This window comes from Enhydra lutris, unplaced genomic scaffold, assembly GCF_002288905.1.
Source record: "Enhydra lutris kenyoni isolate GAN:26980312 unplaced genomic scaffold, ASM228890v2 scaffoldscaffold5, whole genome shotgun sequence".
In the NCBI taxonomy this organism is placed as follows: domain Eukaryota; kingdom Metazoa; phylum Chordata; class Mammalia; order Carnivora; family Mustelidae; genus Enhydra; species Enhydra lutris.
Window position 1 is genome coordinate 33690235 of NW_019154089.1, and position 26933 is coordinate 33717167.

The 26933-nt window shown below is 44.2% G+C and overlaps 1 protein-coding gene across 3 annotated transcripts in view; it reads right to left on the reverse strand.

Moving 5' to 3' along the window:
* Nucleotides 1-26933, reverse strand: part of LOC111140968 (glutamate ionotropic receptor AMPA type subunit 1) — a 304242-nt gene that overhangs the window by 76743 nt on the left and 200566 nt on the right. For all 3 annotated transcript variants that reach the window (XM_022493249.1, XM_022493250.1, XM_022493251.1), the window contains 3 exons: nt 20734-20844; nt 19817-20023; nt 13310-13680 (listed from right to left, as the gene is read on the reverse strand). In XM_022493249.1, the coding sequence (XP_022348957.1) occupies nt 13310-13680; nt 19817-20023; nt 20734-20844 (689 nt within the window). The remainder of the gene's footprint in view (nt 1-13309; nt 13681-19816; nt 20024-20733; nt 20845-26933) is intronic.

The following is a 26933-nucleotide window of genomic DNA, read 5'->3' on the forward strand; positions in this document are numbered from 1 at the left end:
GACTCACTAAACGCTTTCCGTTGTAGATCATTCAGACTATGAAATCTGAGGTGTGAGAAGGAAAGTGACTTGCCTGGTGTCACCTGGCCACAATTAATGTCTTCTGACTCCTGTCCTTGTCCAGCCAGGCTCTCTACATGGCTTTGCTGAGGAAAAAGAAACCATTCCCCTTTTGTTCTGTTTGCCTTGGCTTTACTTCTCAGTACAGGGATGAAAAGACACACCATCTCAGTTTTGCTAACTCTGTTCTGCTTTGCTGATTTGCTGAGCAAATATTGCCTAAATGCGGCACCTTTGGCTGTGGGGAGCAGGAACAATATATATAGTGTCAAAAAAGCAAAGGCAGTGACCTGGCTCATTTCAGTGTTCAGATCTGCAAAATGAGAACACACCAAGCTCTTGTGTTCCTCCTGTCTCTTTTCATTCGCCTCTAGGGATTATGATGAAGTTCAAGGCCCTACATATCCTGAAAAGTGTTGAAATCTAAGCATCAGTCATTTGGAAAATTGCTCATTGTTAGGGTCACTTGATTTATTTTCAACAAAAATGCTTCATTAAAGTCTGGACTATGAAATGGTCAATGTTAATTTAACCCACTTTGTGAACTCTCTCCACCTTGGTTTTCTGAAGTATAAAATGAGATGCTTAGATAAGAAACTACCTGACATTTAAGGCTCTGTTCTGTAGATTCATTAGGGATCTAATCTGTAGATTCATTAACTCAAATAATTACTAGAATCTATTATGGATACAAAATATTAATAAGCACTAAGTATACATTAATAAGCACGGACTCTAAAGGCCATATATGTGTATATATCTCTACTCTGGGAGAGAGGAAAGGAGGGCAGGGTGGGAGGGGAAGGGGAGGAAAGACGGAGAAGGAGAGAGAGGAAGGGGGAGAGAATGAATGAATGAATATATGACTTTTACTGATTACATGTCAGGCACCATATTAAGTACCATAAGAGTTTATTTAAAATCTTTACAATGATTCCAAAGGATTATCTTCTCTTTATATATAAGGTATGACAGATTGTATTTTCCAAATATGGCCATAACAATCTGTCTTACTCAATACTGTCTTACTTAACAATGTGATTTTGACACTTGTTCTACTGAAAGGTTCCTTCCTTTTTGATATGCCTGGACTTGTGACTATGGCATAAATCACACTATGTGACTTCTCAGGGTAGGTCACATAAGGTGATACAGCTTCTGCCTGCCATCTCTTTGGTCCCTTGTTCTTGGAACTGACCTCATGCCGAGGAAGCCCAAGCAGAGCATGGAGAGAGCACATGCAGGTGTGTGCGGCAACAGCTTCACCTGTCAGCTGTGTACAGGCGTCTTTGTATGATTCCTCCTCCCGGGCTATCCAGTCATCCACAGCCTTTTAGTTCTTCCATCTGAGGCCCTGGATATCCTCAGGCAGGGTTAAGGCATTCCACTACGCTGCGTTTCAGATTTCCTGACTCATGGATTCCATGAGCATAATATGCCACAAGTTTGGACTTATTATGTAGCAATAGTAACAGAGACTCTGAGTTGCAAAGTTAGTTGTCCAGGGTCACACAGCGGATAAGTGTGCCAGGCAGAAATAAGCCCTGGCCTAAATCCTGGGCTCGTGCTCTTAATTACCCTGTTCAGAAAGTGCTGCATATTTACAAGTCCTGCGAAACCAGTCTGTCACTCTGGGGAACAGAGAAAACCACTGTAATGCTCACCACTAAGAAACAAAATCAGATGCCCAGGAGCTGAGGAGGGGACTGGTGGACAGTGTAGTTTGGCAGGGTAGAGTTAAGGCCAAGGAGATGAGTTTTGCAAGGGAGGCAGCCAGCAGCTCAGATCCAGTTCCTGTGCAGGCTTAAAGTGAGACGTAACCCCGGGATGGGATGAGTGATGCTGTCCATACCCTCCAGTCACGACACTGTACCTGGCAGCCTTCCTCCTTCTTCTGGAGCAGTTTCTGGACTTCTTTCAGGCCAGTGTTGGGCCAGGAGGGCAACCAGATAAAGAGATTGATGGCAGTGAGTCCCAGAAAGCTCTCAGCAGAGAATAAATGATTGGTGAGAGGTCAGAGACAAAGTGGAAAGGAAGTGATGTGATCAACTCAAAAGGACAGAAAGAAAATTAAGATTCTTGAATCCTTGGTATATGCTAGGCAACATGCATTAGTTTTTATTTATGTATTTCTGTAAGAATCCTATGATATTGGCACTAATGACCCTGTTTTTTAAGGGATACTGAGGCTTGGTAGTTAAGTTACTGGCTCAAGTCTTGTAACTAGTAACTGGTGGGTTAGGATTCAAACCCAGGTCTCTGTGAATAATGGTTGTTTGGTCTCAAGATGCAGATATTTCTTCTTCTTCGCTTGGGCTTCTCTCCACCCCCCAACTGCCTTACCTGGAGTTTCTTCTGTAAGTTTAGCTTTATCTTTTAGGACCAGCCAAGTCTCTCCTTTTTCAATAAGCCAGCCCAGATTGTTTTAGTCCTCAGTGATCTTTTTTTCCCCTCTACCTGTTGACTACAAATCCTATTCTTGGGAATTACTTGGTTCTACATTCTGCTTTATTATCTATGTTTTTTTTTCCTTATATATCTTGGTTCTTACACTGACTTGCAAAGTCAGAGGTCTGAACTCATGTTCCTTGCTTCTTTGCATCTGCCATAATGTTTAGCACTATGCCCGAGGCAAGGTTTAGACCCCAAATGACACTCAATTAAAACATTTGAAGATTAATGCTCCCTGGTGCCTACAGAAATATCCACTCACAGTAACCAGAAACAAAACAAAATAAACTCCCTCTCCATTCTCTCCCTCCCCCTTCCCAGAATGGGTATGTACACACAGAATAGGACATGAAAGAGAAAATGAATATCAGGTGGGTGCCTAGCCAGAATTCCACAGAAGGGAAGTCATCTTTCTGCCTGACAGCCCCTCTGTGCCACTCAGGAGATAAATAACCTGACAGCAGCAGTGGCAGGGACTCCCCGAGTGCCCAGCCAGGATCCTCTGAATTCTAGAAATGAGACCTGGCTAACATCATTCTATCCACTGTAGACCAAGACTTAACACCAATCAATAAAGGTGCTCCATGGGAAGCTAGGAATTTCTCACTGACAGCAATGGAAGAACTGACCCAATATTGCCCATTTTAGACTCTTCGTTTCTTGGGTGATGCTCTAATGGCTTTATAAAGGTTATAGGTCCCCCAAAGTCATAGTATTGAGTTTATTATTAAACTTCGTGAGCTCTGAACCTTCGGCTAATGAGTACCTGGGGAAGGCCTTGATTGAAAAGGTCCCATCGCTCAACACATGCCTGCCTCAGTGCCTTTGTTCATGGCAATCTCTGCGCCCACTCCTTTGCCCCTAGATTTCCCTCTTCATTTCTCTTTGCTTTTGTAGAAAATCTTATCTCATCTCTCACGGCACAGTCCAATGCTTCCCGGAGGTCTCTCTTCACCACAGCCCACACTAATTTCTCCTTTCTCAGAAAAAATTTGGCACCAAATCCACATGCCACAGAGTTTAGCCCTCAGTTATGCATTCTCTTAGTTCCCTGTGTTCCAGGAAGGCAGCCTGGTGCAGTGAAAAGAACCTATAATTTGGGACCAGTGGGACCACAACCCATTATTTCCCTGCCATGCAACCCTGAAGATCTTTACAAAGCAGCACAGGCATTCTTGTTCTTCTACCAAAACAGCGGCCCTGGGTTCCACTGGATGATGAACGATCCCTTCTTTCAGCAGACTTCCACTGAGGGACAGTGGGCTACTGCCGGATTTTTAAAACAACAATGAAAGGGACATCCTTATAGATACATCTTGTTGCATTTGCCCAACAATTTCTATAGGATAAATGTATGGACCCTAGATGTCCCCCCCACCCATACAATTTTAAGGCCATTTGTGATCTTTTTGCCTCCTTTTCTCCCACCCCCATTCCTACCTAAAGAGCTATGGTTAAATGCCATCTCTAGCTTTGGGCTGTGATTATGAAACCTACTGTATACCATAGTCGCCTCCTAGGTGAAGCCAAGAGGTTGGCCTCTCCTAAGTGGCGCGAGTTGTATCTTTGCTTCTGTCCCTGTTTCACATCTTTCTTGCTCTGGCTGGCCACACTGAACTTCCACTTGGTGGGGGTAGAGTGCACTCCTGGGTGCTCACCTCTCCTTCCTCAGGAAATGGCTTTTAAAGACAAAGAGACTGTAAAGAATAAAAATGGAATAAAAACCCATGACAAGAAAGGTCCATTAAAAAAATCAGAGTGAGGGAGCCCTACAGAAGATGATGGGTACCTTTTTTAAATGAATTCTAACAATCCATGGAGAACCCTAAGGGACCCTCAGATTTCTGGTTTTGGAAGACTGCAGTGTATCAAGGATAAATCATGGAATGAGACACACAGAGACTGTAATCTCAGCTCTGCAGGGTAACCAGGGACAAGGGAGTTAATCTCTCTGGGCTTCAGTTTTCTCTTCTGTAGAATGGTGCTGATGTACCCAGGCAGAGGTTGTCATGACGACGAATAATGTGATCTAACACCAGAGTGCCTGACACACAGTAATTGCAACAAGTGAAAGCAATCATAACTACTGTTTTGTGAGCCAAGAGAAGATTAGAGCACCCCTGAATAATGGGATAACTGGCAACATTAGGATGATGGGGAGCTTTGTTTTCTGGGTCTACGTAAATTCCTTTTCTTCAGTTCCACATGATTTTCCTCCAGATCTCTCCATAGACCAGGACTGAGTTTCCCCATGTGACATAAGTAGTTACTGACAGCCAGTAAATTTCTCCATTAGATTGCTTTCTCTCCATTAAATGAAAAACAAGACATGCTTAGAAAATGACATATTAATTCAACAAGTATGTATTTGAATACAAAACGCCTTGGTGCCAGGTTTTGGATGAGATGCAGAGATCAGCCTGCCAGTCTGCATCTTGGTGAGAAATAGCCAGAGTAACTCCAGTGCAGGGCTGTGGGTAAAGGATGCCCTCAGACATATGCAGTGACAGTGGTGACAGCAACAGCAGCGTCAACAGCTCTTACTGTCTGTGGGTCAGCCCTGTGCAGAGGAAGAACTTTCTGGGCATTAATGTCATTTAATACCCTTTCAGTAGGTTGTCTTCTTATTACCCTCACCTTCCAGAAGAAGAAACTGAGGTGCAGAGAAGCTATCTTCCCACACTTGGACAGCTGCTAGGATCCAATGGCAGCAACACTATTCCAGGCTTCAGCCATAACCATGACCATGCTTCAGAAGAGTAACTGGGGCTGGGAAGCCAGTATTTGCAAGAGGGGAAGAGTTGAGCAGGAAAGATGGGAGTAGTCCCTCCAATCAGAGGGGATGACAAGGGGATGGGCAAACAAAATAAAGCACAACTTGGTTACATGGCTGGAGCCCTGGCTGAACCTGGGAATCAGAAGGAGACACACCTTAGATAGGGGTCTGGGGACATAGTAGGGACCATTTTGCTGCCATTTTGAAGATGGAGTAGCTACACAGATAGAGGAAGTGACTCACCCAGTGGGCTAATAGTCTACTGAGACTGAACTTCTTTCTAAATTCCTTTACCACCACCTCCAGTGCTGTGGGCCTGCCCCCTGTGACAGCAGCTACTCCCACTGCCTCCCTGGGTGGGACTGTAGCAGCTACTGAGCTTCCTTGCTTTAAGGCCCTCTTAAGCCACCAGAGACAGCATGAGTATCATCACGTAGGTTTGTCATTTCTGTGTTAGGGTGCCTGACACCAATTATATTCTGCTCGATATCTTGGGCTTAATTTGCCTATGATCTTCCTTGAACATCCCTAGGGCAAAAGTATTCATTGGCACAGACGGATTGTGCCTGACTCATATTCAAAACCACCAGACTCCTCTAGAAGTATGATCATACATGCCCCATCAATTTGATTAATAATGCTTTCATGTTTTCCCTATGTAGAATTTTGTACTTCCTCCCAGATGAACAATTGGGTCTTCTGGTTCCAGATGCTGTATCTGCAGGGAAAGTTTAAAAAGAAACAAGAGGTTCTCTTCAGGACAATGTAGAACCTAGGAAAATATAGTCATGGGCAGGCTTTTTTGTTATAGAGACCTAGGGATCATCTTTCTTCTAGTGCAGCCCCCATCCATGGCCTAGATTTTCTACAGTAGGTCAAAGATGAAAAAAAACATAGTAATCACATTTTGGAACATATACTTGGGGCCAAAAATGGAGGGGGAGGGGGACAATTCCTTTTAAAATACATAAATATAAATATTCCAAGTATGTCTAAATTCATTAAAGGTACAGTGGTACATTATACTCCTTGTCATTCTTCTAGGGATTTCCAGCTGGTGGCCTACAAACTGAATCTTGGTGTGTTGCTGTTTCCTCTGCACAGACTTCCCAGAGCAATGCAGTGACTGTCCAGAAACGAGTGAGGGCTGCCTTCTTTGGCTGACATATGCATGTCTCAGTTTACCCCAGCTCCCAGCTGACCACCATTCTGGTGTTACTGAGCTTACTCGGATTACCACTGTGAGTGCTGGCTAAGTCCCTCCCCCCTTTGTATGCCAGAAGCTTCACCTAGCAAATTGGGTTGGGGGTGTTGATTATATTTTACAGGTGTTTTGCTTATTGCTTGCCTCCTTTTGCTAGAGGGTAAACTCTTGGGAGGGCAGGGAGTTTTTGTCTGCTTTGTTCAGGGATATGTCCTATAGTACTTTGAACCATATCTGTTGCATAATAGGTGCTCAATAAATATTTAATGAGTGAATAAATGGCTCTAAACATCCCTTTGAGCTCAGTGGAACACTTTCTAAAAATTTGCCTTTGCCATTTTTGAAAGGAAAAAAAAAAACAAGCTTTCAGTTAAGCTGCTCAAGTTTGGACTTTCAGAGCACTCTAGAGAGGGAGAGGGTCATTTTCCTTCTCTCTTTCTCATAGCCAGAATTGCTGGCTGAGATGCAGAAAATGATGCTTTTCGTTTGCGTACCCAGTGAAGCCTTTATCCTCCTGTCTCTGCATTCATTTTAGTACTTCCATGTGGCTTCTGGAGCTTCTGAAACTTCTACTCTTGTGCTTCTTAATGGTCTGTGAAATGCTGGGCACTAGAGCCTGGCTCTGGGTCTTGCCATCAGGTAGCAGAGGATTAGAGTTGAAAAGGAAGGAGACACTGAGCTGAAGTCTCCCCAGGGATGGGGCCAGTCCCAGATGGTCCCTACACAGATCACACCTAACACATTGGCAAAATCCCCTCATCAGGGCCAATGGCAAGGGACAGATGATTTTGTTGCAGGTGGTCCCTGCAGAAACCCCTCCACCTAGTCTTAAGCAACAAAGCATCTACACTTCTTGCATCATGATTGCCTACACATCCTTGTGATACTGTTCCTTGAAGCAATGAATCTGTGTCCTATATGATGTTTATGTTTTCTAAAGGTGAAATATTTTATGATTTCAGGTAGCTTCTACCAATTTCCCTAAATTTCTACTCTCAGAGTCCCTTCTTTCCTCCTGCAGCACTTAAATGACACAAGATGAGCAAGAGAAGGAGGTTTGCATGACTGTCTCTGGGAGAGGGGGTGGGAGAACAGGAGGTGGATGGGATGGATTTCTCATCTCCTCTTAATGTCATCACATACTGGTTGCTATGGAACTTTTGTGTGAATGCAAAGGTCAGACTGTCGTTGGTTATCAGTTTGGGATCTGCTCATTGGTTATCCTGTTCCCATGGTGAATTAGTTGCTTGGCCCGACAAGTAGATTAGCTGGTGGGGGGTGGTGGTGTGTGGTATAGGGTTCTTAGAGATCTCCAAAGTGCCATCACTCCTCCACTTGAGACTTCTCACTGAGACTAATTATCTTCACTAGGTGAGATAATTATCATATATTCTGATACATTTTAAGATCAGGAATAAAGTAGTTTTGAAAGCTGCAGTCATAATTTCCCATTTTCCTCTATTCCCCTAGGACTTTCCAAACCCCCCTTGTTCTGCTTACTAAGGTCATCTGAACCCAGAAAAGTACTGACCCCATGGACAAGCTAGTGGGGAAGTGGGAGCTGTGGGAATAAAGAGGTAAAGAGGCTCACTCGTAGCTCACTTGTAGGCAGGGGAGCCCCGGGTTGGCACTGCATGGTAGGCAGCACTGGACTGGGTATCAGCAGGCCACAGGGATGGTCTTGGTCCCCTCAGAGGAAATCACTTTGCCCTCTTGGGCCTTGGTTTCCTCATGCATAACACGAGATGTATATACTAGATCATCCTAACGATCGCACCCAAGGCTGAAGGTCCCTGGAACTGGTTCCATGTTTTCTGAACTCCCCCTACCTCCCTACCTCTTGGATCCACCTTCCCTCTTCCCTCTCCTCACTCTCATATACCCAGTCCATCAGCAAGTCCTGTCAGGTCTAGTTTCAAAGCAGCCCACAAATCCATCCTCCTGACCATTATCATTTCCATCACTGTAATTTCCCCTAGATGGCCATGAGATCCTCCTGCTTGGTTTCTCTGCTTCCACTCTTGACTATTCTCGGCCCAATTCATTTTCCTCATAGCTCCCCAGAGTGATATTTTAGCATGTAAATCAATCCTTCCCTTGCTTAAAACTCTCCAATGCCTTCCCATTATATTTAAAATAAAACTCTTTAATTTATACTACGGTATAGGGCTGCACATAATCTGGACTCTGCCTACTTCTCTGATGCTGTCTCAGACCCCTGTTCTCATTCACTGCAAGCCACATACACGGGTCACCCCTTCCATCCTTGAAAGCAGTGAAGCTCTTTTCCATCTAAGAGCCTTTGCACGTGGCTCTTATGTCTCTCAGCTCTGTGCCAGCCTACCTCTTTGTTACTTATCAGCTCCTCGGAGAAACTTTCTCAGAACTCCTTTAGTCAGTCCCTTGTAATTCCACTTCTCTTATTATCTGTTGCCACAGCAGGGTCATTTAATTTGTAGCACACCACAGTTGCCTGTTTAATGCCTATCTTACAGCACTGTACTCGCCAGCTCCTTGAAGCAAATACTTCTAGACCCCGTGCTCCTCACTGATGTATCTTCATATACTCAGTGCCCTGCATCATGCCCTGCATATCGTGGACAATTAGCAATATCTGTTGAGTAGGTGAATGACGCTACCTACACATAGAGGGAGAGGGTGCAGAAAAGAAAGTTGAAGGAAAAATACGTTTTGCCTGTGATGGTTTTGTCCCTCCTTTAGCATATTTCTTCTCAAAATGTTCCTCTCTATGGGAAAAAGAATCTAAATATCTATTAAAAATAGGTCATCAGACAGGAGAAGCAGGCCTATGAAGTCAATTCATGGATGGCATTTTAATCGCACCATCAGCCTAATGCAAAAAACTGTAATCTGTGATCATAGCTAAACCGAACTTTAACTTTGAGTGTTAAATAGCTTACACAAACCCAGTTTCTCATATAAATATTTTAGGGAGAGGTGGGAAGAGTCTTTAAAGCATTTCAGGAGTATTTACTGGCATATGTCATTGAATGTGTTGATCACAGATTATTTACTCATAGTGTAAGCGCGGAAAACATTGACTATAGGCACTGTAGCCAATGCTGCTGGTTGATTTCCCAACCATCTGCATTCCTTCCCCTCTAGAGGCTAGAACACCCAAGTTCTTGCCTTTCTGGCCTTCTTTGCCACTAGAAAGTGATCACGGGCCGCTGTTCTGACTAATGAGACAGAAGCAGGCATCAGCTGCTGTTGTGGGGAGTATTCTGGTAAGCTTTTGTTCTTCTGATCCAAAGAGCTAGAAATGGCAATCCTTCTTCCCCTCTTGCTGCTTGAACAGGCACACGATGTCTGGGGGTAGCCATCATGTGAATATGAGCAAATGCCAAGACAATCCCAAAACAGCAGCTCCTGACTCCACTGAACCATGAGCCACTGTCTGCTTCCATGCTTCTTACAATCTAAGAAAGACAACTCCTTATCTGTTCATATTCCCGTGGTCAGATTATTGTGTTCATTGCAAGGAAGCACATTAAGCTACATTTTATTGGCTTTGATTAACAGACATGAACATGAACTTTGAGGAGATGAAGAGATACAATTACTCATGTATGAGTATAGAGACATGTAATTCTTTTTTTTTTTTTTTTAAAGATTTTGTTTATTTATTTGTCAGAGAGAGAGAGGGAGAGAGAGCGAGCACAGGCAGACAGAGCGGCAGGCAGAGGCAGAGGGAGAAGCAGGCTCCCTGCCGAGCAAGGAGCCCGATGCGGGACTCGATCCCAGGACGCTGGGATCATGACCTGAGCCGAAGGCAGCTGCTTAACCAACTGAGCCACCCAGGCATCCCGAGACATGTAATTCTGATGGAACTTAGTTTCTGAAAATCTAAATTAGTGAGGATTTATATACTCTTTAAGTAAACAGCAAGAACTAATTGCAGCTCATTTGGAAGGATGTTTTTTGTATACACCCCTTAAAGCTCTTCCCACCATAGCCCCCAGATTGCCCGACACAGGGCTCTGCATGTCAGAAGCTCATGAAACTTGGTGCAAAACAAGCAAACCTAAAGCTTCTGTTGATGTTTGCAGTCTCTGGCTCTGCTCACTTTCTAAGCATTCTTGTCTTTGTTGTCTGGCTCTAGTGGGATAAAGTAGACACTTCTCTGTAGTGTATATTTCCAGGATATATTATGATGCTTCTCCGACTGTTAGGGGGTTTCTGTAGGCCCCTAAACTCTGGGATTGGCTAGGGTAGGCCTGCTAAGGAAAAGTTCATCTCAAGTAGATAAAACTTCTTATTCTTATTCTTCTGGAAGGTTTACCCTTTTGTCTGCCAGTCTCTTCGATCCAAAATGACAAATCCTTCTCCCCAGTTCCTGGGAGGAGGACTCAGGCATTCAGATGTTTCTGGTCTCTGGAGTGAACCACTGACTTTTTGCTTTGTCCCTGGACTTCCCAGCAAGGGAGAAGTCCAGTGGCCTCCAAACCAGTGGGAGTGCCTTTTCTTCTAGTGAAGTTGAGTAGAAGCCCAACATATAAAATCAATAAAATAATAAAAAATGGCACTTGTTTTATGGTGCTTCCTGGATATTATTATATTATGGGTTCTGCATATATCATTCTATTTTAAACCTCACAGCAATACTTGAGGTGGGAACTGTTCCATTTTACCAGTGAAAAAACAGGCAACGAGTGGAGGTGTTCTATCGAAGATCAGGAGAAAGGAGGCTGGGCTGGACCCTGTGCAGTCTCCTCTTCACCTCAGTGTTGGGTCCTAAGATACTCTAGTGGAACCCTCAGAAGTCCTGGAGAAAAAGTGTGAAAATTCTTCTGCAGTCAGGGGTCGCTAACTCAGATACCCTTCCAGGGGCCAGCTGGGTAACAGAGGAATGAAAGTGGTTAGCTGCGGGCTGAGGTGCAGTGGGGGATGCACAGATCAGCTGAGGAGGGCACCTGCCGTGCAGCTGTGCACAACCGTGACCAACTTCTGTGCAGAGCCAATGAAAACAGGCCTGACGGGATTCGGCTCTTGTGGACTGGAGACAATGGGTGGAAGGGTGGGGAGTATAAAAACATATGCTGAGGTCAAACCACTTAGGTGAGACATTAGGAGGTGAGATGCCCACCGAGGAAGGAAATAATGGAGGAAAACAACCTCTGGGTCTTTTTAGACACGTGCATATTGTGATGGCCCTACATTATACTGACGAGCTAAGAGTCATTTCTTCCCACTGTTTATCTACTGGCCTGATTTATTTTTAACAAGTCCTTCCCCTGCTTGGTTCTGTCTACTCTTCACCATGTGTTTGCCAGTATTGGCCAAGCATCCAGTCTCACACCTCCTCTCCTACGCACCCCACCCCCCAACTGTCTTCTTATTTAAAGAAAAACAAGATTATAATGGTGAACAATGAGACTACCTAAATTATACAGCAGCCAAAATGAGTCCTGAGGGAAGCTCCTTAGGAAGAATTTTATTCCATTGCTACTTAGGAATATTGGTTCTCATTGACACTCAAATGCAAAACAGACAGGTGGTAAAGATGCCTCCAGCATAGGTCCTGGAGGGCTCAACTGTTATGCATTTTGCCCCCAGAGGGTGACAGTGTGTGCAAATCGATTCATGACAGCCAAGTTTGAAGTCATGCCTCCCTGTGTGCTTTAGAAACTTGGTAGTCTATAAAGGATTGCCTAGTGGAAAAGGAGTTCATAGACAGAGAACAACTGTAAAAGGAAAAGGAAATATAGTCAGTGCTTGTGTATCAGGTAAATTGGAGGAGCTTTGTGGCATGAACATTCCAGAATGTAGTTGAAAGAAATGACACACAAAGACAGGAGGTCAATAAACGTGGGGATTGGTCCAGATTGGAAGATTTCAAGTTTTTTCATGCCCCCTACTTTCTATTCTGCCTTCTTTTTTTCTTTCTTAGCTTCAGAATTTTTTTTTTTCCCATAAGAAGCAGTATTCACAATCTAATATATAAAACAGACAAAAATGGAACTACTTTGGTTCTGGGGGCAGGGATTGCAACCTCATTGATTTGGGCACTCAGGTTCTCTCAATGCAGTATCTGAGGTACCCTTTAGAAATCCCCGTTTTGAACCACAAGGAGCAAATTTACATCACCCCTGGACCTAGATTATTTCCAAGGTCTGTCTCAGAACTAAGAAGAAGAGAACCCTTTCTCTTAAAAATGAAGACACCGAGGTCTACCAGGGTCAGGCGTCCTGCTCAGGGCCAAACAGAGCACACTATTGCCAGTGCTGGGACCCACTCATAGTTCAGCACTCCTTCCATCACTTGGCCAGTAGTACAGGATGGTGGTCTGAATCTCAACTCACCTAACTACTCAGCGGTGCAACCTTGGCAAGATTCAACATTCGTGTGGTCCTCATTTATGAAAGAAGATATAATGAGGGTCCCACCTTATGCTTCTGTGAGGATTCAGTGAGATAATGCAAATATGGGACACAAAACCTGGCTCCCTGTCCGTTGGGTGCTCACTAAATGTTAGTTGTACCATACAGTCCCTCATCCCTTCTCTGAACCTTTCAGCCACAGAACATCAGACTTGTGATTATGCCTGTTAATCTTGACAGAGCACATCAATCAGGTAACAGACAGAGCTGGCTCAGACACAGGAGGCATCCAGATAATCGACAGCATACACTGGACAGTTGACTGTAAAGCGTAGTTGAAAAACTAAATACAAGTAAAGTCTGGAAATAATTCCTATCCCTTAACTTTCCAGTATTTGCTTTCTCCACCCCCCACCCCACCCCACCCCCACGAAAAAATAAAGCATTGAGCAAAGGGGTTGAGAAGAACTGACTGACCTGGGAGAAATGTCACATCCTTGTTGCATGAATGCTCCCAGGGAGAACCACAGACTGTTGAATATGCCAAACTCATTGGATTGGTCACTGGTTGTCTGGTCCCGCCCTTCCTCAAACTCTTCACTGTGCCATTCGTAGGGGCTGAAGCGGCTGACCAGGAAGAGGACGACACTCACTCCAATGTAGGCAAAGACAATGCACATCCAAATCTCATAAGCCAAAGGGTCGAGGAAGGAGAAGACCCCCGGTTTGGACTTCTGCGGCTTTTTTATCATGATGGAGATCCCCAAACTCATAAATGGCTTGGAGAAGTCTATCACCTCTTCCCGGACCAAGGTGATAGTTAAAGGAGCTACGGCCACATCGGCTCTCTGCAAAACAAAACAAAACAAAACAAAACAAAACAAAACAAAACAAAAAGAAGAAAAAATGCAGTTGAGCTCAGCAGCTCTGTATTCTCTTGTTTCTCTCTCCACTGAATATTCTTTTGCATCTTAAAGGATGTGAAAGTTGAAAAGAACCTTACAAGTCTAATCCCTCCTCCTTTCTATAAGGTATTTCTGACAAATGAGTGATCAGCTCACTATCTTACAGGAGAGATGATCCCATTGTCTGACAGCTCTAACTGTGAAGGCATCTTCCTCACATTACAGGGGCGGTAGGGGTGATATCTGTTGCTTCTGCCTGCCGAACAGCCATATCTCCTTCCTCTGCTGAAAAATAACTTTTTTTTAAAGATTTTATTTATTTATTTGACGGACAGAGATCACAAGTAGGCAGAGAGGCAGGCAGAGAGAGGGAGGGGGAAGCTCCCCACTGAGGCTCCCCACTGAGCAGAGAGGCTGATGCAGGGCTCCATCCCAGGACCCTGAGATCATGACCTGAGCTGAAGGCAGAGGATTAACCCACTGAGCCACCCAGGCGCCCCTGGAAAATCACTCTTGCCCCACTCTTAGTCCTTCTAGTTCAAATGGGGCTGATCATCTGGTTACATGGTGAAGCATGTGACTGGGTCTGGCTCTTAGTACTTCATTTCCCTGCTCAGAATGATTCATTCAAAAATGGCATAGGACTGGTGCGGGGTGGCTCAGTTAAGGGGCTGCCGTTGGCTCAGATCATGATCTCAGGGTCCTGGGATCAAGCCCCGCATTGGGCTCCCTGCTCAGCGGGGAGTCTGCTTCTCCTTCTCCCATTCCATTTGCTTGTCCACACACTCTCTCTCTCGCTCTCTTTCAAATAAATAAATAAAATCTTTAAAAAAATGGCATAGGACCCAAGTGGTTTAATGATCATTAGCCCTGAGAGTCAGAGTGAGAGATGCAGAAACTGGTCCCTAATATAATTTGGGCCACACTAAATTCAGGCCTTACCCTGGACTCCTAGGAAAATGGGTTAATACATTGTACTTGTCCCCAGGAACATGAACCAACCCTTTTGTTTGCCTAAGCCAGTTTGGATTGGGTTTTTCCCTGCAGCCAAGATCTCCCTGGCTAATAAGGTAGTGAAGGCAAACTTAACTCTTAACCAACTCTTCTTAACTCTACATTTACTGGGCACTTACTGTGTGCAGGCCCTAGGGTAGAAGCTGCAGGTGAGCTATGGTTCCTACACTCAGGGTGTTACAGATTAATAGGAGAGGTGGGTATACATATCCAACCTCCCCTGCCAGCTGCCATGTCCAATGTCTCAGTCTGCAAGTTAGGCTGGATATGCACTTTCCAGGAGATACAAAATGATACAGGAGAGAGATCAGAGAGATACTCATTTTGGCTGAGGAGATTAGGGGCTGCATGATAAAAGAAGTGACACATAAATCTGGCTTTGAAAGAGGGGTAGGATCTTGTTGCTCTGGCAACAGTACACATTCCAGAAGGAGGGAATCATGTGAGGGAAGGCCTTGCAGAGAGGAGGAAAGGGTGCGTCACAAGTGTTTTTCAAGAAGACTCCTAAGAAACATATAGTTGATTCACTTTTTAAAATTCAAATCCAGCATGTCGATAAACATGAAAAGGTTGCAAGAAATGCTCATCCTTGGACATCCAGCATGTGGAATCACCAGCCTTGCTCTTTGGTCTTCCCTCCCTTTCCCTAATGGCAGAAGCCCCGGCTTCCCCACAGTAGAAATCCACTGCTCTGTTGGCCTGAGATCAAGGATCCTGGAAACCCAAGAAGGTTCCATGGAAATGTCTGTGCAAGTCTGTTGCAGGAGGATGGCTTTCTCTCAGGCGCTGCACTACAGTCCAGATGGAAAGCTGGTGATCGATGCCGTGTAGATGAGGGCCCCAAGCAGATGCTGGCTGGTATTGCATAGACAAAGTTTCCTCTGGTTACTCTCATTGGCTGGGGTGTTTGAGAAGGTGCTCTAAGTGGAATCAAAAAGCCTGGCTTCTGAATGACTTAAATTCTCACCTAGACAAAGAAACTTTTCATAAAGCAACATGGAATCAGGTGTGAATTTGATAGTAATTCTATTTTTTTCCTAATAACCATTGCATAAATCTTGATTTTTATCTATATATGATATATATAGATATATGTGTATGATGTATATATATACATATATATATAATATTTTTTCAAACACAAGCTAGTGTAAGGGAGAAGATACCTACTCTTTCCTCTGTAACTTAATATAGAAAGAAAGATAGGAAAGGAAGGGAGGAGAAAAGTCATGGAAATAACTTAGAGGTACTACCACAAGTTACCCAAAAGGGAGGTGAATGAAGACCAGCTTTGAAAGTGGTAACAAGAATTGAATGGATTTGTTTGATGTCTCCTGATATGAGTTAACGAAAGGAACTGAAGACTGGAAAAATCCTAGAAGCACATCCTCTTAGTGCTTAGTTCATTCAGCGATTCCAGGATTTGTTTCATGGAACATGATTTCTGGAAGGATGTTAATAAGTACAACATGAAAATAAACATTGGAAAACATGGATTTAAAAAGATTACTTTGGGGCAAGGCTTCTCAGAACCTTTGAAAGATCACTGTGAGCTGAGAATTTCCAAGAGACGTAAGTAGATGCGGTACTTCTAAGATTATCTGGTCATGGATCCCTGAGCATCAAAAGAGACCCATGTGTGTAGGGTACACACACAGTGGGAGATACTATAGTCAGTGACCTTACTCAGCAGAGAAAAAACTCAGGTCCAGAGAGCGAAGGTGGTTTGTGCAAAGTTGCAGTGTTTTAGCTCGTTTGACATTGACTAAGAGGTCTGGAGAGTTGTTTCAAACACCTGAGGTTGTTTCTGGAGCTCTGCAGGATTGGGGAAGGCAGAGCTCACCTGGGAAAGCCCACCTGGCTGCTCTGGTCTGTGACTTGCTGACCATGTGGCCTGAAGGGAGACCGCTGTCTTTTGGGGTATCAAATTCCTGATTAAAAAAAAAAAAAAAAAAGAGGCACAAGAGTTTTTGCTTTACCTGTTTAGTAGGATAGTTTTGTGAGAATCAAAAGAATTCAAATACGTGAGAATACTGTGAAGTAAAAAGCATTTTACAGATAGTCAAAGTTACTTACTTAAAGTGACCTCTTGGGCCAGTGGCTTTCCAAGTTGAGCATACGTCAGAATCACCTGGGGGGACTTTTAAAAACACAGGTGACAGAGTTTCTGGATCTAAAAGTGATACCAGAGAGTTTCCATTTCTAATAAGTTCTAATAAGTTTCTAATAATTAGCAGTGATGCTAATGCTCCTGGTCCTGACATCACACTTTGAGAACCACTGACCCAGGAGAGCCTCAAACAAAATACGTGAAGTCTAGAAACAATCCTAGGGAAAGAGCAAACAGTTTTGATCCTGTAAGGTAAAAGCAAAATGAGAAGAAAACGTTAAGGGAAATAACTCTGGGCCAGGCACCAGGTAGGTAAACTGCCCACCCCAGGCCTGGGATAGGGGATTCACTTTCCCTGTTTTTCAGGGGTTGAGTGACTTGTAGGAGTCCTGTAGCCAGTAGGTAGAGTTGGAACTCAAATCCAGGTGTCTGTCTGAAAAACTTACTCTCTTTCGGCTTCACCAAGATGGAGGACAGGTGGGAGGTGGGGGTTACCCGTGAATTGAAACCAAAGCCATACCCATGCAAGAAGCAGAAACTCCATTTGCAGGGTGTGGCATCTGAGAATGCAGGCGTGGTTGCTGTTCTCATTCCCAGTTAACAGTGGCCTTACGGTCCAGTGCTTGGATGGTATGATTTGTAGAGAGGCAGTAGGACCCAGAGTGCAGCTGGGATCCAGGCCACATGTCACAACTCAGCTTGTACTAGCTGTTCTAGGCCAAATGACCCACCCCTCACTGGGCCTCTGTGTCCTCATCTGTAAAATATGGAAAATAATTACATATATCTTAACGGGTTGTTAGGGTATGTGAAATAATGTGGGTAAAGTATTTAGCATGGTACCTGGCCCACACTACCTGTGGACAGGCTACTACTACACTTTTTGTTAAGAAAAAGAGGGAGAAAAAGGGAGATGAGAGACCTTGATTGGTTTAGCTATTTAAAAGGCACAGAAAGAACAAATTTGGAGGCCTCCTAATGAGTTTTGTCCAACCTTCTAGTTATTTGTGGCTGACAGATGCTTCCTTAAACTCCTCTATTCTTTCTCAGGGGGACAGAAAAAGAAACCTAGACCAAAATTGAAAGGCGAGTACTGAACTGGGCCCATCAAGAAGTCCTCAGAATATAGTTTATATTGCGCAGGACAGGCCCAATGGAGGGGAGGAGATGGATGGGGAAGGATGGGCCCTGGGGCGTCAGAGGTAACTCTGATTTCTTACGGATGAGTCAGTGACCCATCATTGACTGTTGGCTGTTGGGGCGCTTGACATCAGAAGGACTGTACCATTGTTCTTCCTGGATCACAGGCCTTTTGCTAAGGGAACTATGTTCCATGGGATGAGGGCAAAGATGAATGCTAGTGGAGGTTCCCATGGAAACCAGCCTCCAGATGCAGCAGTAACCGTCCAGGTCTCTGTTAGCAGTGGAGCTTCCCAAGGTGAGAGAAAAAGGGGGAGGGAGGGGAAAGGGTAGAAACACACACCTCCCCTTCCACAACACAGTAACCATCTTACCAGGTCATCTCAAAAAGCCACTTTCCTGTGGAAGATTTTCCTTACCACATCTCTCCTTTGAATTCCCTTTGTATGGCTCTCAAGGCCATCAAGACTCCTATTGCCCTGATATGGGACAATGAAATTTAACCTAAATGGTTGATTCATCCTGACCAGAACTCAACATCAACCTGGGACTCAGCATATGCTTCTGCTCAGAAACACAGCCTACAGCCTTCAACTTCATCACATGAAGCTGTAGTGGCCCCTTTCCTGCAAGTGGTGGCTGACGTCTTCTTACGTTGCCTTTTGTTGTTTCTCTGCTCAAGTATCTTCATCATCTCCCAGTGCCCACTGAATCAATCCACTCTTCCCCATGTCATTTCTTACTCACCCATAGCCCTGACTACTCAGTCCAAGTCCTCTGCATAAGCGGCCAGTGTTTTCCCACTCTTTCTTATTTCTATCACTAGAAATTCCTGGGCTGCCCTTCTCTGTATTTGAACATGGCCACTTTTCAGTTTCCATATCCCTCTTGAGGGCTAGACAAGCTCATGTCAGCCTCTTGCCTGATCCTTGAACTATGCTATCTTTTACTCTTCTCTCTCATTGTATTTTCTACCCCATAAAATGTTAAGATCCTTGGGGACAGGGATCAGATCTTTTACTTCTCGGTGGTTCCTTAAATACTTAAAGCAATTCAGGCATTCAGTGGCTTCTCAAAACTGCTTCAACTTATTGAAGATTTTATAGCAATTGTTCATGGTGTTATTTCAAGTGTAGTGAGTGATACAAAGAGAGAGAGATCTACTCCTATGACACAGGTAACTGTTTTACAAGGCGGGGTAAGTCATAATAGAAGAAGAAACTAAATCCTATAGGGGAAGGCAAGAGGATTTAGAAAGGAGCATTTATACCTCTTATGGGGAGAAAGAAATGACACCTTGGAAAGAGCAGTATTTGATACAGACGTTGGAGGAGGGACAGGCCTTTGGGGCTGTGGAATGGAAGGAAGCACTCTATGCAACAGAAACACTTGGGGTGGTTCGGCAACAGTAGAAGGTACAAGAGAGGGAGTATTGGGGTGAGTGACTAGAAAGTTGGGTTGGATCCAGGATGCATCTAATGCCAGAGAAGATATTTCTATGGCAGGGCCATAAATGACTTTGAGCAGGGAAGTGGTGACTCAGCAGTCTGCCTTGGGAAAGCTGGTTCTGAAGCTCAGCTATCGCCTGTGTTAGATGAAAATCAGCAGAAGTCACAAGAGCAAGCCAAGTTTGGCTGAGGAAGCTGGGACCAGGAACCTTGAGAGACAACGTCTAAAGATGATGGATCTTGAACCAGCAACAATACTAAGGAAGGGGTCCAACAGGTATCTGTGGGTAGGGCCAGCCAACCACCAAATGATTTTCTTTCAGACCCTCTCTCTGCCCTCCAATTCCCAACCCTGTGGAGAACTTACTCCATAGACCAGCTCTCCCACCATGCCATTCCAAGCCTTGGTGTCAGGGTCACGGGCTCCATATTTTCCATCACTGACAATCTCAAGACGGTAGGAGTAGCCCACATGCTTGGCAATCTCTGCTGCCAGCTCCACACAGTAGCCCTCGTAGCGGTCATTGCCCTCAAATTGGTTGGCGTTCTTCTTGAGCATCACATAAGGATCTTCCTGGTGGAGAAATGGAGGGAGAGAGAACATGGGTTGTGGGTCAACTCAGAGGTAGAGAGGACTTCGGCCTGGCAGAGGAGGATTTCACCAACCTCGGCTAACTTTGGAGAAGGCTTTCTAAGTTCCTAAATCCATGTCCTGCATTTCTGCTCCCTCTATTACAAGACTTCTTGGGTTAAGGAAGCAAACTCTTAAAATAAGAATATTTCACCCTTGAGATGTAGGGCTCCCCTTTTGAAATTATGTTCCAGGAGCTCTGTAGTTTTTGGAGGTACCTCTAGGGGCACTATGCTGGGCAAGTAGACCCTGAACAGTCTCCAGCTTTCTCATGGTCAATCACTGAGATTCTCAGCACTGCCATTTATAGCCACTTTAGAAAGTGGCTATAAATCACCTAAAGTTCTGGGCTAAAAGTCTCTTTGAAACGGCTTCTGCTGAGGGAATGTAAAGTCTGAGAAACACCATAATTTTAGTCTCACCATTATGTTTTATATACGGGGAAACTATAGCTCAATACGTAGGATACAAAATGAAATCACGGCAAAGCCACACTGAAAACGGCCTCTCTGACTTCTTCCCTTTCCTACTCCCTCTTTCTAACTATGGCACAGTTTGGGCAAGAAGAGTGACTGACTTTTGCTCCTGGGGAAGACCTTTGTGTTGGTCTGGTTTGCATCCCGGATAACCTCAATGAAGGACCGAGTACTCACTAGGATTGTAGTGACGATGTACGTCCTATTCTGGACACTTGAATTGTCCCCCCCAGCTTGAGCATCGGTGGCTGCAGGGACAAACTTATCATCTTCATTCCAGTAACCAATCTGTTAAGGAGAGGAAGGTGGTGACAGAAGATGAGCCAGGCTCTTCAGGACTGGTCTCCTGTGGACCAGCCAACACCAGACCAAAAAGCAAGGGCCTTGGCATCACACCATACAATACTGGGCACATCAGGCTCTAAAGTATTAGTAGATAAAAACAAAGAGAGATAAAATGCTCTCCAGGTCCTCCCAGCCCCATCCCTATGAACATCCTCACCATGATGAGCTGAGCCTGGAAACTGCCCCCCCTTTAAGCAGGGCAGACTTAACTGTTAAAGCAGCTGAACTTGTACAATGCAAGCCAGGGCTGTGGAAGTTCAATTTCCTGCAGATGTTTATAAGTCAAACCCCTTTTTCCTCCTGCCTATTAATCCTTCTCTTCCTGAGCTCATTCTGAATGGTAGTTGGAATCATACAACTTAAAAATTACATTCCTTTTGCTTTCTTTTTAGATTTACTGTATTTTTCTATCTAGATTTAACTTCCTAGGTGATGATTATTTTATCCTTTAACATTTGTTTCTCTTGTTTCCAATTACAAACTATTTTAATACTGAGGATGTATGAGTGCCTAAAAATACTGGCTGAAAACTTTTTTTTTTTTTTTAATCAGTAGGTTATTTATACTGGCTCATTTTGCAAGGTCTTTCAGCAAATATTTATTGGATCCCTCTTGTGTGCAAAGCTCTGAGCTAAAACACTGGGAGTATTGTTTGGCAGGTTGAGAGAGATACTAAAGTCTAAGAGCTAGTCCTTGCTCCTAAGAAGTCCCCCAGCCTATTTGGAAAGCGATGACACATGCAACACATGAGATCATGAAGAGGTTGGGTCCAAGCCTTTTAGATTGGAGAGAACTTGAACATGGGTCAAGATGTGAAAGCAGGACTCTGACTAGATTTGTAAGTTCAGTGGCTCCTGATTAGAAGATGGGGTTGGTGCAATAGGGCAGTGGGCACATGGGCCAGCCAGAAGAGAACAGACTTTATCCTGAAGGCAACAGAGTCATGGAAGTTTTGGGAAGAGCAGAAAGGTGTGGCTAATACACATACACACACAAACACACACTTTGGTCTCTGTCTCTACTTATCATGGGATGGTTGTGTTTTGTTCTTTGGTCCTTCTGCTGCCTGTAGACATAGGGTCAAAGGGAAAGAGAACTGGAAGTGCACACGTAGAAGGATGAGCAGGCTGCCCACTGGCCAGAATTCAGCTCCAACTCCCAGGGCTGAGGCATGCGCCAATGGTCAACTCAGATAGCACTGTCACCTTAATGTCTTTCTCCGTTCCCTCGGTTGGAAAGAAGCAGTTCTCTCTGCGATCTCACTGCCGTTAACAACAAGGATGATAACTGCTGACACCGATTACGTTCTTGCTACATCAGATACTGAGTGTGTTAAAGTTTTTGTGCCATTTCATTTGTGACTTTGTGAGTTTGTGACTGCCCAAGGTGATGCAGCTGGAAAGTGGCTGTGCTGTTCTTGCTATGAGGGGCACGACTCTGGGCTGGGAATCATTTCAGTTAACAGTTAGTGAGTGCCTCCTGGGTTTTAGGCGCTCTCCTAAGTGGTTTTCTTTTATGTTTTAACTTCTTCCATCCTCACAAAAACCTATGAAGTGGGTACTTAATTATCATTCCCATTTTTAAAAAAAGATTTTATGTACTTATTTGACACAGAGAGAGAGAGATCACAAGTAAGCAGGGCAGCAGGCAGAGAGAGAGGGGGAAGTAGGCTCCCTGCTGAGCAGAGAGCCTGATTTGGGGCTTGATCCCAGGACCCTGAGATCATGACCTGAGCCGAAGGCAGAGGCTTAACCCACTGAGCCACCCAGGCGCCCCTCATTCCCATTTTAAATATGAAGAAATGGAGATGTGGAGAGTCACGAGCCAGGATCTCAGCCAGGAAGGCTGACTGCAGGGCCATGCCCTTGGTACTCCAGTAAGCTGTCTACCCACTCTGAGTGCCTCAAGTAGGTCTCCACTGGGGACACCCTACACTGTTTTTAGGTTGGTCCTCATCTCTCCACAGTGCTGTGGGCTTCTGGTGAACAGAGCCAGAGGTCCCCACTGGTCCTGTGGTTTGGCTGTTTGTATGTCCGTCCCCATCTCTCCATGGTGCCGTGGGCTCCTGGTGGACAAAGCTGAAGGTCTCTTCCTTCTAGGATGACTTTCTTATCACAGCATGTTCTTTCACAGAGAAGCAGCTTAGGAAATGTTTGTTAAGGAAACGCACACCTCCACAATGGACCCTGTCAGTGCTGAGACCGCTGAGAGGCCTGTCTCTCGGGACACTGGGCCAATATCTGCCTTCAGTGCAGGAACGTGCACGTTGCTTGTGTGAAGCACCTTTAGTGAACATGAAAGGAAAAATTTCTCTCTAATGACACAAGAACCAGAAACTTAGATCTCCAGAACATCAGAGCTGGAAGAGGCATGAAGAATTGTGTCTTCTAATCCCTTCCTTTTATAGAAAGAGACGAGGGGACTCGCGCAAAACCAGGATAAGAGTCTTGTTTCCCTCACTTTCCTAGGCCAGTTCTCCCTGGAACCCTGGGGCATCTGTGGGGACCTTTCCCCGCTTTTATGGAAGGTGGGTGAGGGGTTAGGAAGTGGGGGCAAGTTCTGGGTTCCTCATCCCTCCTTTAAAACAGCTCTGGTTTTTTAGCTTTTTCACATATTGGGATTCCCTTTAACAAGGAGCCCTCTGGCTGAAAATGTTTAAAACCAGTATTGTAGTGTACCACTATGCACGTTTTTAAACAATTTCCAAGGTACTTTCACAACATCTAACTCTTTCGCTCTTTGTGACATGCAAATAGCACAGACAGGCTTGGGATTTTCTGTGTTTTACAGATGGGATGAGAAAACCTGAGGAAATCAAATGATCTGACCTATACAGATTATATAGCAGATTAGTGGCAGGACATAGAAGCCAGGGAATTGACCTCAAAGGTTAGATTATTTAATATGATCTACACAAACTTGGGGGAAGGGTGGTAAATATCATTTTTTTTACCCATAGATAATGCTAAGGGGTTTTTGTTCCCTTTTCCTTTCTCCTCCTTTTCCTTCCTCCTATCCCTTCTTCCCTTTCTTTTCTTCCCTCCTCCCTTTCCCTTCCCTTCCCCTTTCCTTTTCCTTTTCTTTTCCTTTTTCTTTCCTCCCTCCCTACCTCCCTCACAATTAGCACAGGTTTAGCTGCTCCTACTCAAACCATCAGTACAGAGCCAGTTGCCTCCTTTGACAGGCAAATAATTTATCTAAAATTTACAGTGTATTATTAGGTATTGCCTTTTTAAAGTGGGGGCTTGATAGTCAAGAAATAAATCTCTAGCATAGAAAGACATGGTTTAAAAGGTAGGCAGAGAGAGTCAATTATCATATGGTTTCACTTATTCGTGGAGCATAACAAATAGCATGGAGGACAAGGGGAGTTAGAGAGGAGAAGAGAGTTGAGGGAAATTGGAAGGGGAGGTGAACCATGAGAGACTATGGACTCTGAAAAACAATCTGAGGGGTTCGAAGGGACGGGGGGCGGGAGGTTGGGGGAACCAGGTGGTGGGTATTGGAGAGGGCATGGATTGCGTGGAGCACTGGGTGTGGTGCAAAAACAATGAATACTATTACGCTGAAAATAAATTAAAAAAATTTTAAAAAAGATAAAAGATAGACTTTCCGGGGTGCTTGGGTGGCTCAGTGGGTTAAGCCTCTGCCTTCAGCTTGGGTCGTGATCTCAGGGTGCTGGGATCAAGCCCCACATCGGTCTCTCTCTGCTCAGCGGGGAGCCTGCCTCCCCCTCTCTCTCTGCCTGCCTCTCCGCCTACTTGTGATTTCTGTCTGTAAAATAAATAAATAAAATTAAAAAAAAAAATAAAAGGTAGACTTTCCTAATTACTAACCTTAGGGCCAGTTACCTGACCTCAGTGGGCCCCAGTTCCTGCTCTGTAGAACAGATACATCAAAAGTATCTGACTATCTGATAGAGCATCTGTCTCTTGGGGCTGCTGAGGCTTAAATGAGTTCATGCATGTACCACAATGGGCACGGTGTGCGGCTCATATTACGTTGTCAGTAAACTAAGAAATGATTTCAGTAGGGTAATGCCTAGTTGAAGGCTAACAGGTTTCTGTGGTATAAGACATTTCAGGATCAGTTTACTTTTTGAAAATTATCAATCTCCAAAAGAAGTATATATCATAGAACATTTCTCAAATTCATTTGACAAGTAACCCTATTTACATGCAGAATGTCCTAAGGTAAGTGTTCCCTAAACTATAAAACGTTGCTCCAAAATCCCACATTATTTTAATAAAAGGGGAGGGGGAAGCAAGATAAACCTGTATAGACCAGATCTGTATGGCTTAGAAAGAGATTTTAATTTTTAAAGACAGTGGTCTTTCCAAGCCAGTATCATGGCACTAGTGTTAAATTGAAATCTGTTAAAATGATTGTATAGCTTGGCTTATATATGGTTTCTTTGATATCAAAAGCTAGAGGAATAGTTAAATGTTGTAAACAAGTTTATTCTATGTAGGGAAATAAAACAATATTGCCAGTCAGAAGAGCGGGGTGATACCAGAACCCGGCTTGCACCTCATGTAAGCTAGCAGGCTGAGAAATCTGGTTCCACAGCTCGATGCAAAGAAAGTTGGCAAAGCTTTTTGAAGAGACACTCCACTTCAGAGATGAGAGCAAATTTTCCTTTCTTAGAGAAATGGGTTGGATTATTATACAGCACTTTGATTCTCTACGGAGGATATGCAGGACCTTTGATTCTCTCTGAAAGTAAATCAGAGTTAGTGGTTGGGTAAAGAATAGGGCCCACTATTCAGAAGGGGATTTAAACAATTCTAACAGTGAGAGGTCTTCTCCTGGGACCAGTTATAATTTTTGATCTCCTGTTCCATCTACCTCTAAAGATTCTTTGAAGGTAGGAAATGAGTCTAGATGTTAGATCAGATTTTTTTTTTTTAAGTGAATGAAGTCTAAGAAGAGATGATTATAGAGCAGTAAATTCCATTGATCTACCTTGCACAGTTGGCAAGTCAGATTTACACATCTGCCTCTGCAACCATAGTTAGGACCTCCAAAAACGAGACACATTATGATACATTTTTAAAAATGTATTGCGGCTAAGACAACTAAATGACCAGCAGGGATTCTTCTTCTCCTTCCCTAGCATTGAGGTGTTGGTGGGAAGTGGCTCTCTAGCCAGCAGTTACAATTCCCAGCCTGCCTGGCATCTAGGTGGGGCAGGTGATGGGGTTCTGGCCCATGGAATGCAGCAGAAGTCATGTATCTCTCTTCTAGCCTTGGTCCCCCGAATCTCCAGGGCAGGGTCTTCCTCTTTGTTAGCTAGATATTGACAGCCAGAAAGATGCAGCAGACAGTGGAGCTTCTGTAAGCCTGGGTCTCACCCAGAGCCCTCAGCCCCCAAACTGGTCACCAGGAGAATAAGAAACATCTATTGCACTAAACAGCTAAGAATTCCGAGTTTATCCATCATGGAACCTAGGGTTATTATTATTTTTTTAATTATGTTACATTAGTCACCGTACATCATTAGTACATCATTAGTTTCTTTTTTTTTTTTTAAGATTTTATTTATTTATTTGACAGAGAGAGATCACAAGTAGACAGAGAGGCAGGCAGAGAGAGAGAGAGAGGGAAGCAGGCTCCCTGCTGAGCAGAGAGCCCGATGCGGGACTCGATCCCAGGACCCTGAGATCATGACCTGAGCCGAAGGCAGCGGCTTAACCCACTGAGCCACCCAGGCGCCCAGTACATCATTAGTTTCTGATGTAGTGTTCCAAGATTCATTGTTTGCATGTAACACCCAGTGCTCCATGCAATCCTAGGGTTATCTTAACTAATACACTCAAAGGATGTGAACGTAATACGTTTATGTAGGACTTTGAATTCTGCTTTAAGTGTTACTTCAAAGTTGCCAGCATGTTTTTTCATATTTGCTGGCAGATCTCTGGACATATGGGCCAGAACAGTAGGCAGTCTGGTTGCCCAGCGACATCCAGTAAGTACACTGGCCACTCATTTAATAAACAACCCTTTATTTGCATGTGCTTACTATGTGTCAA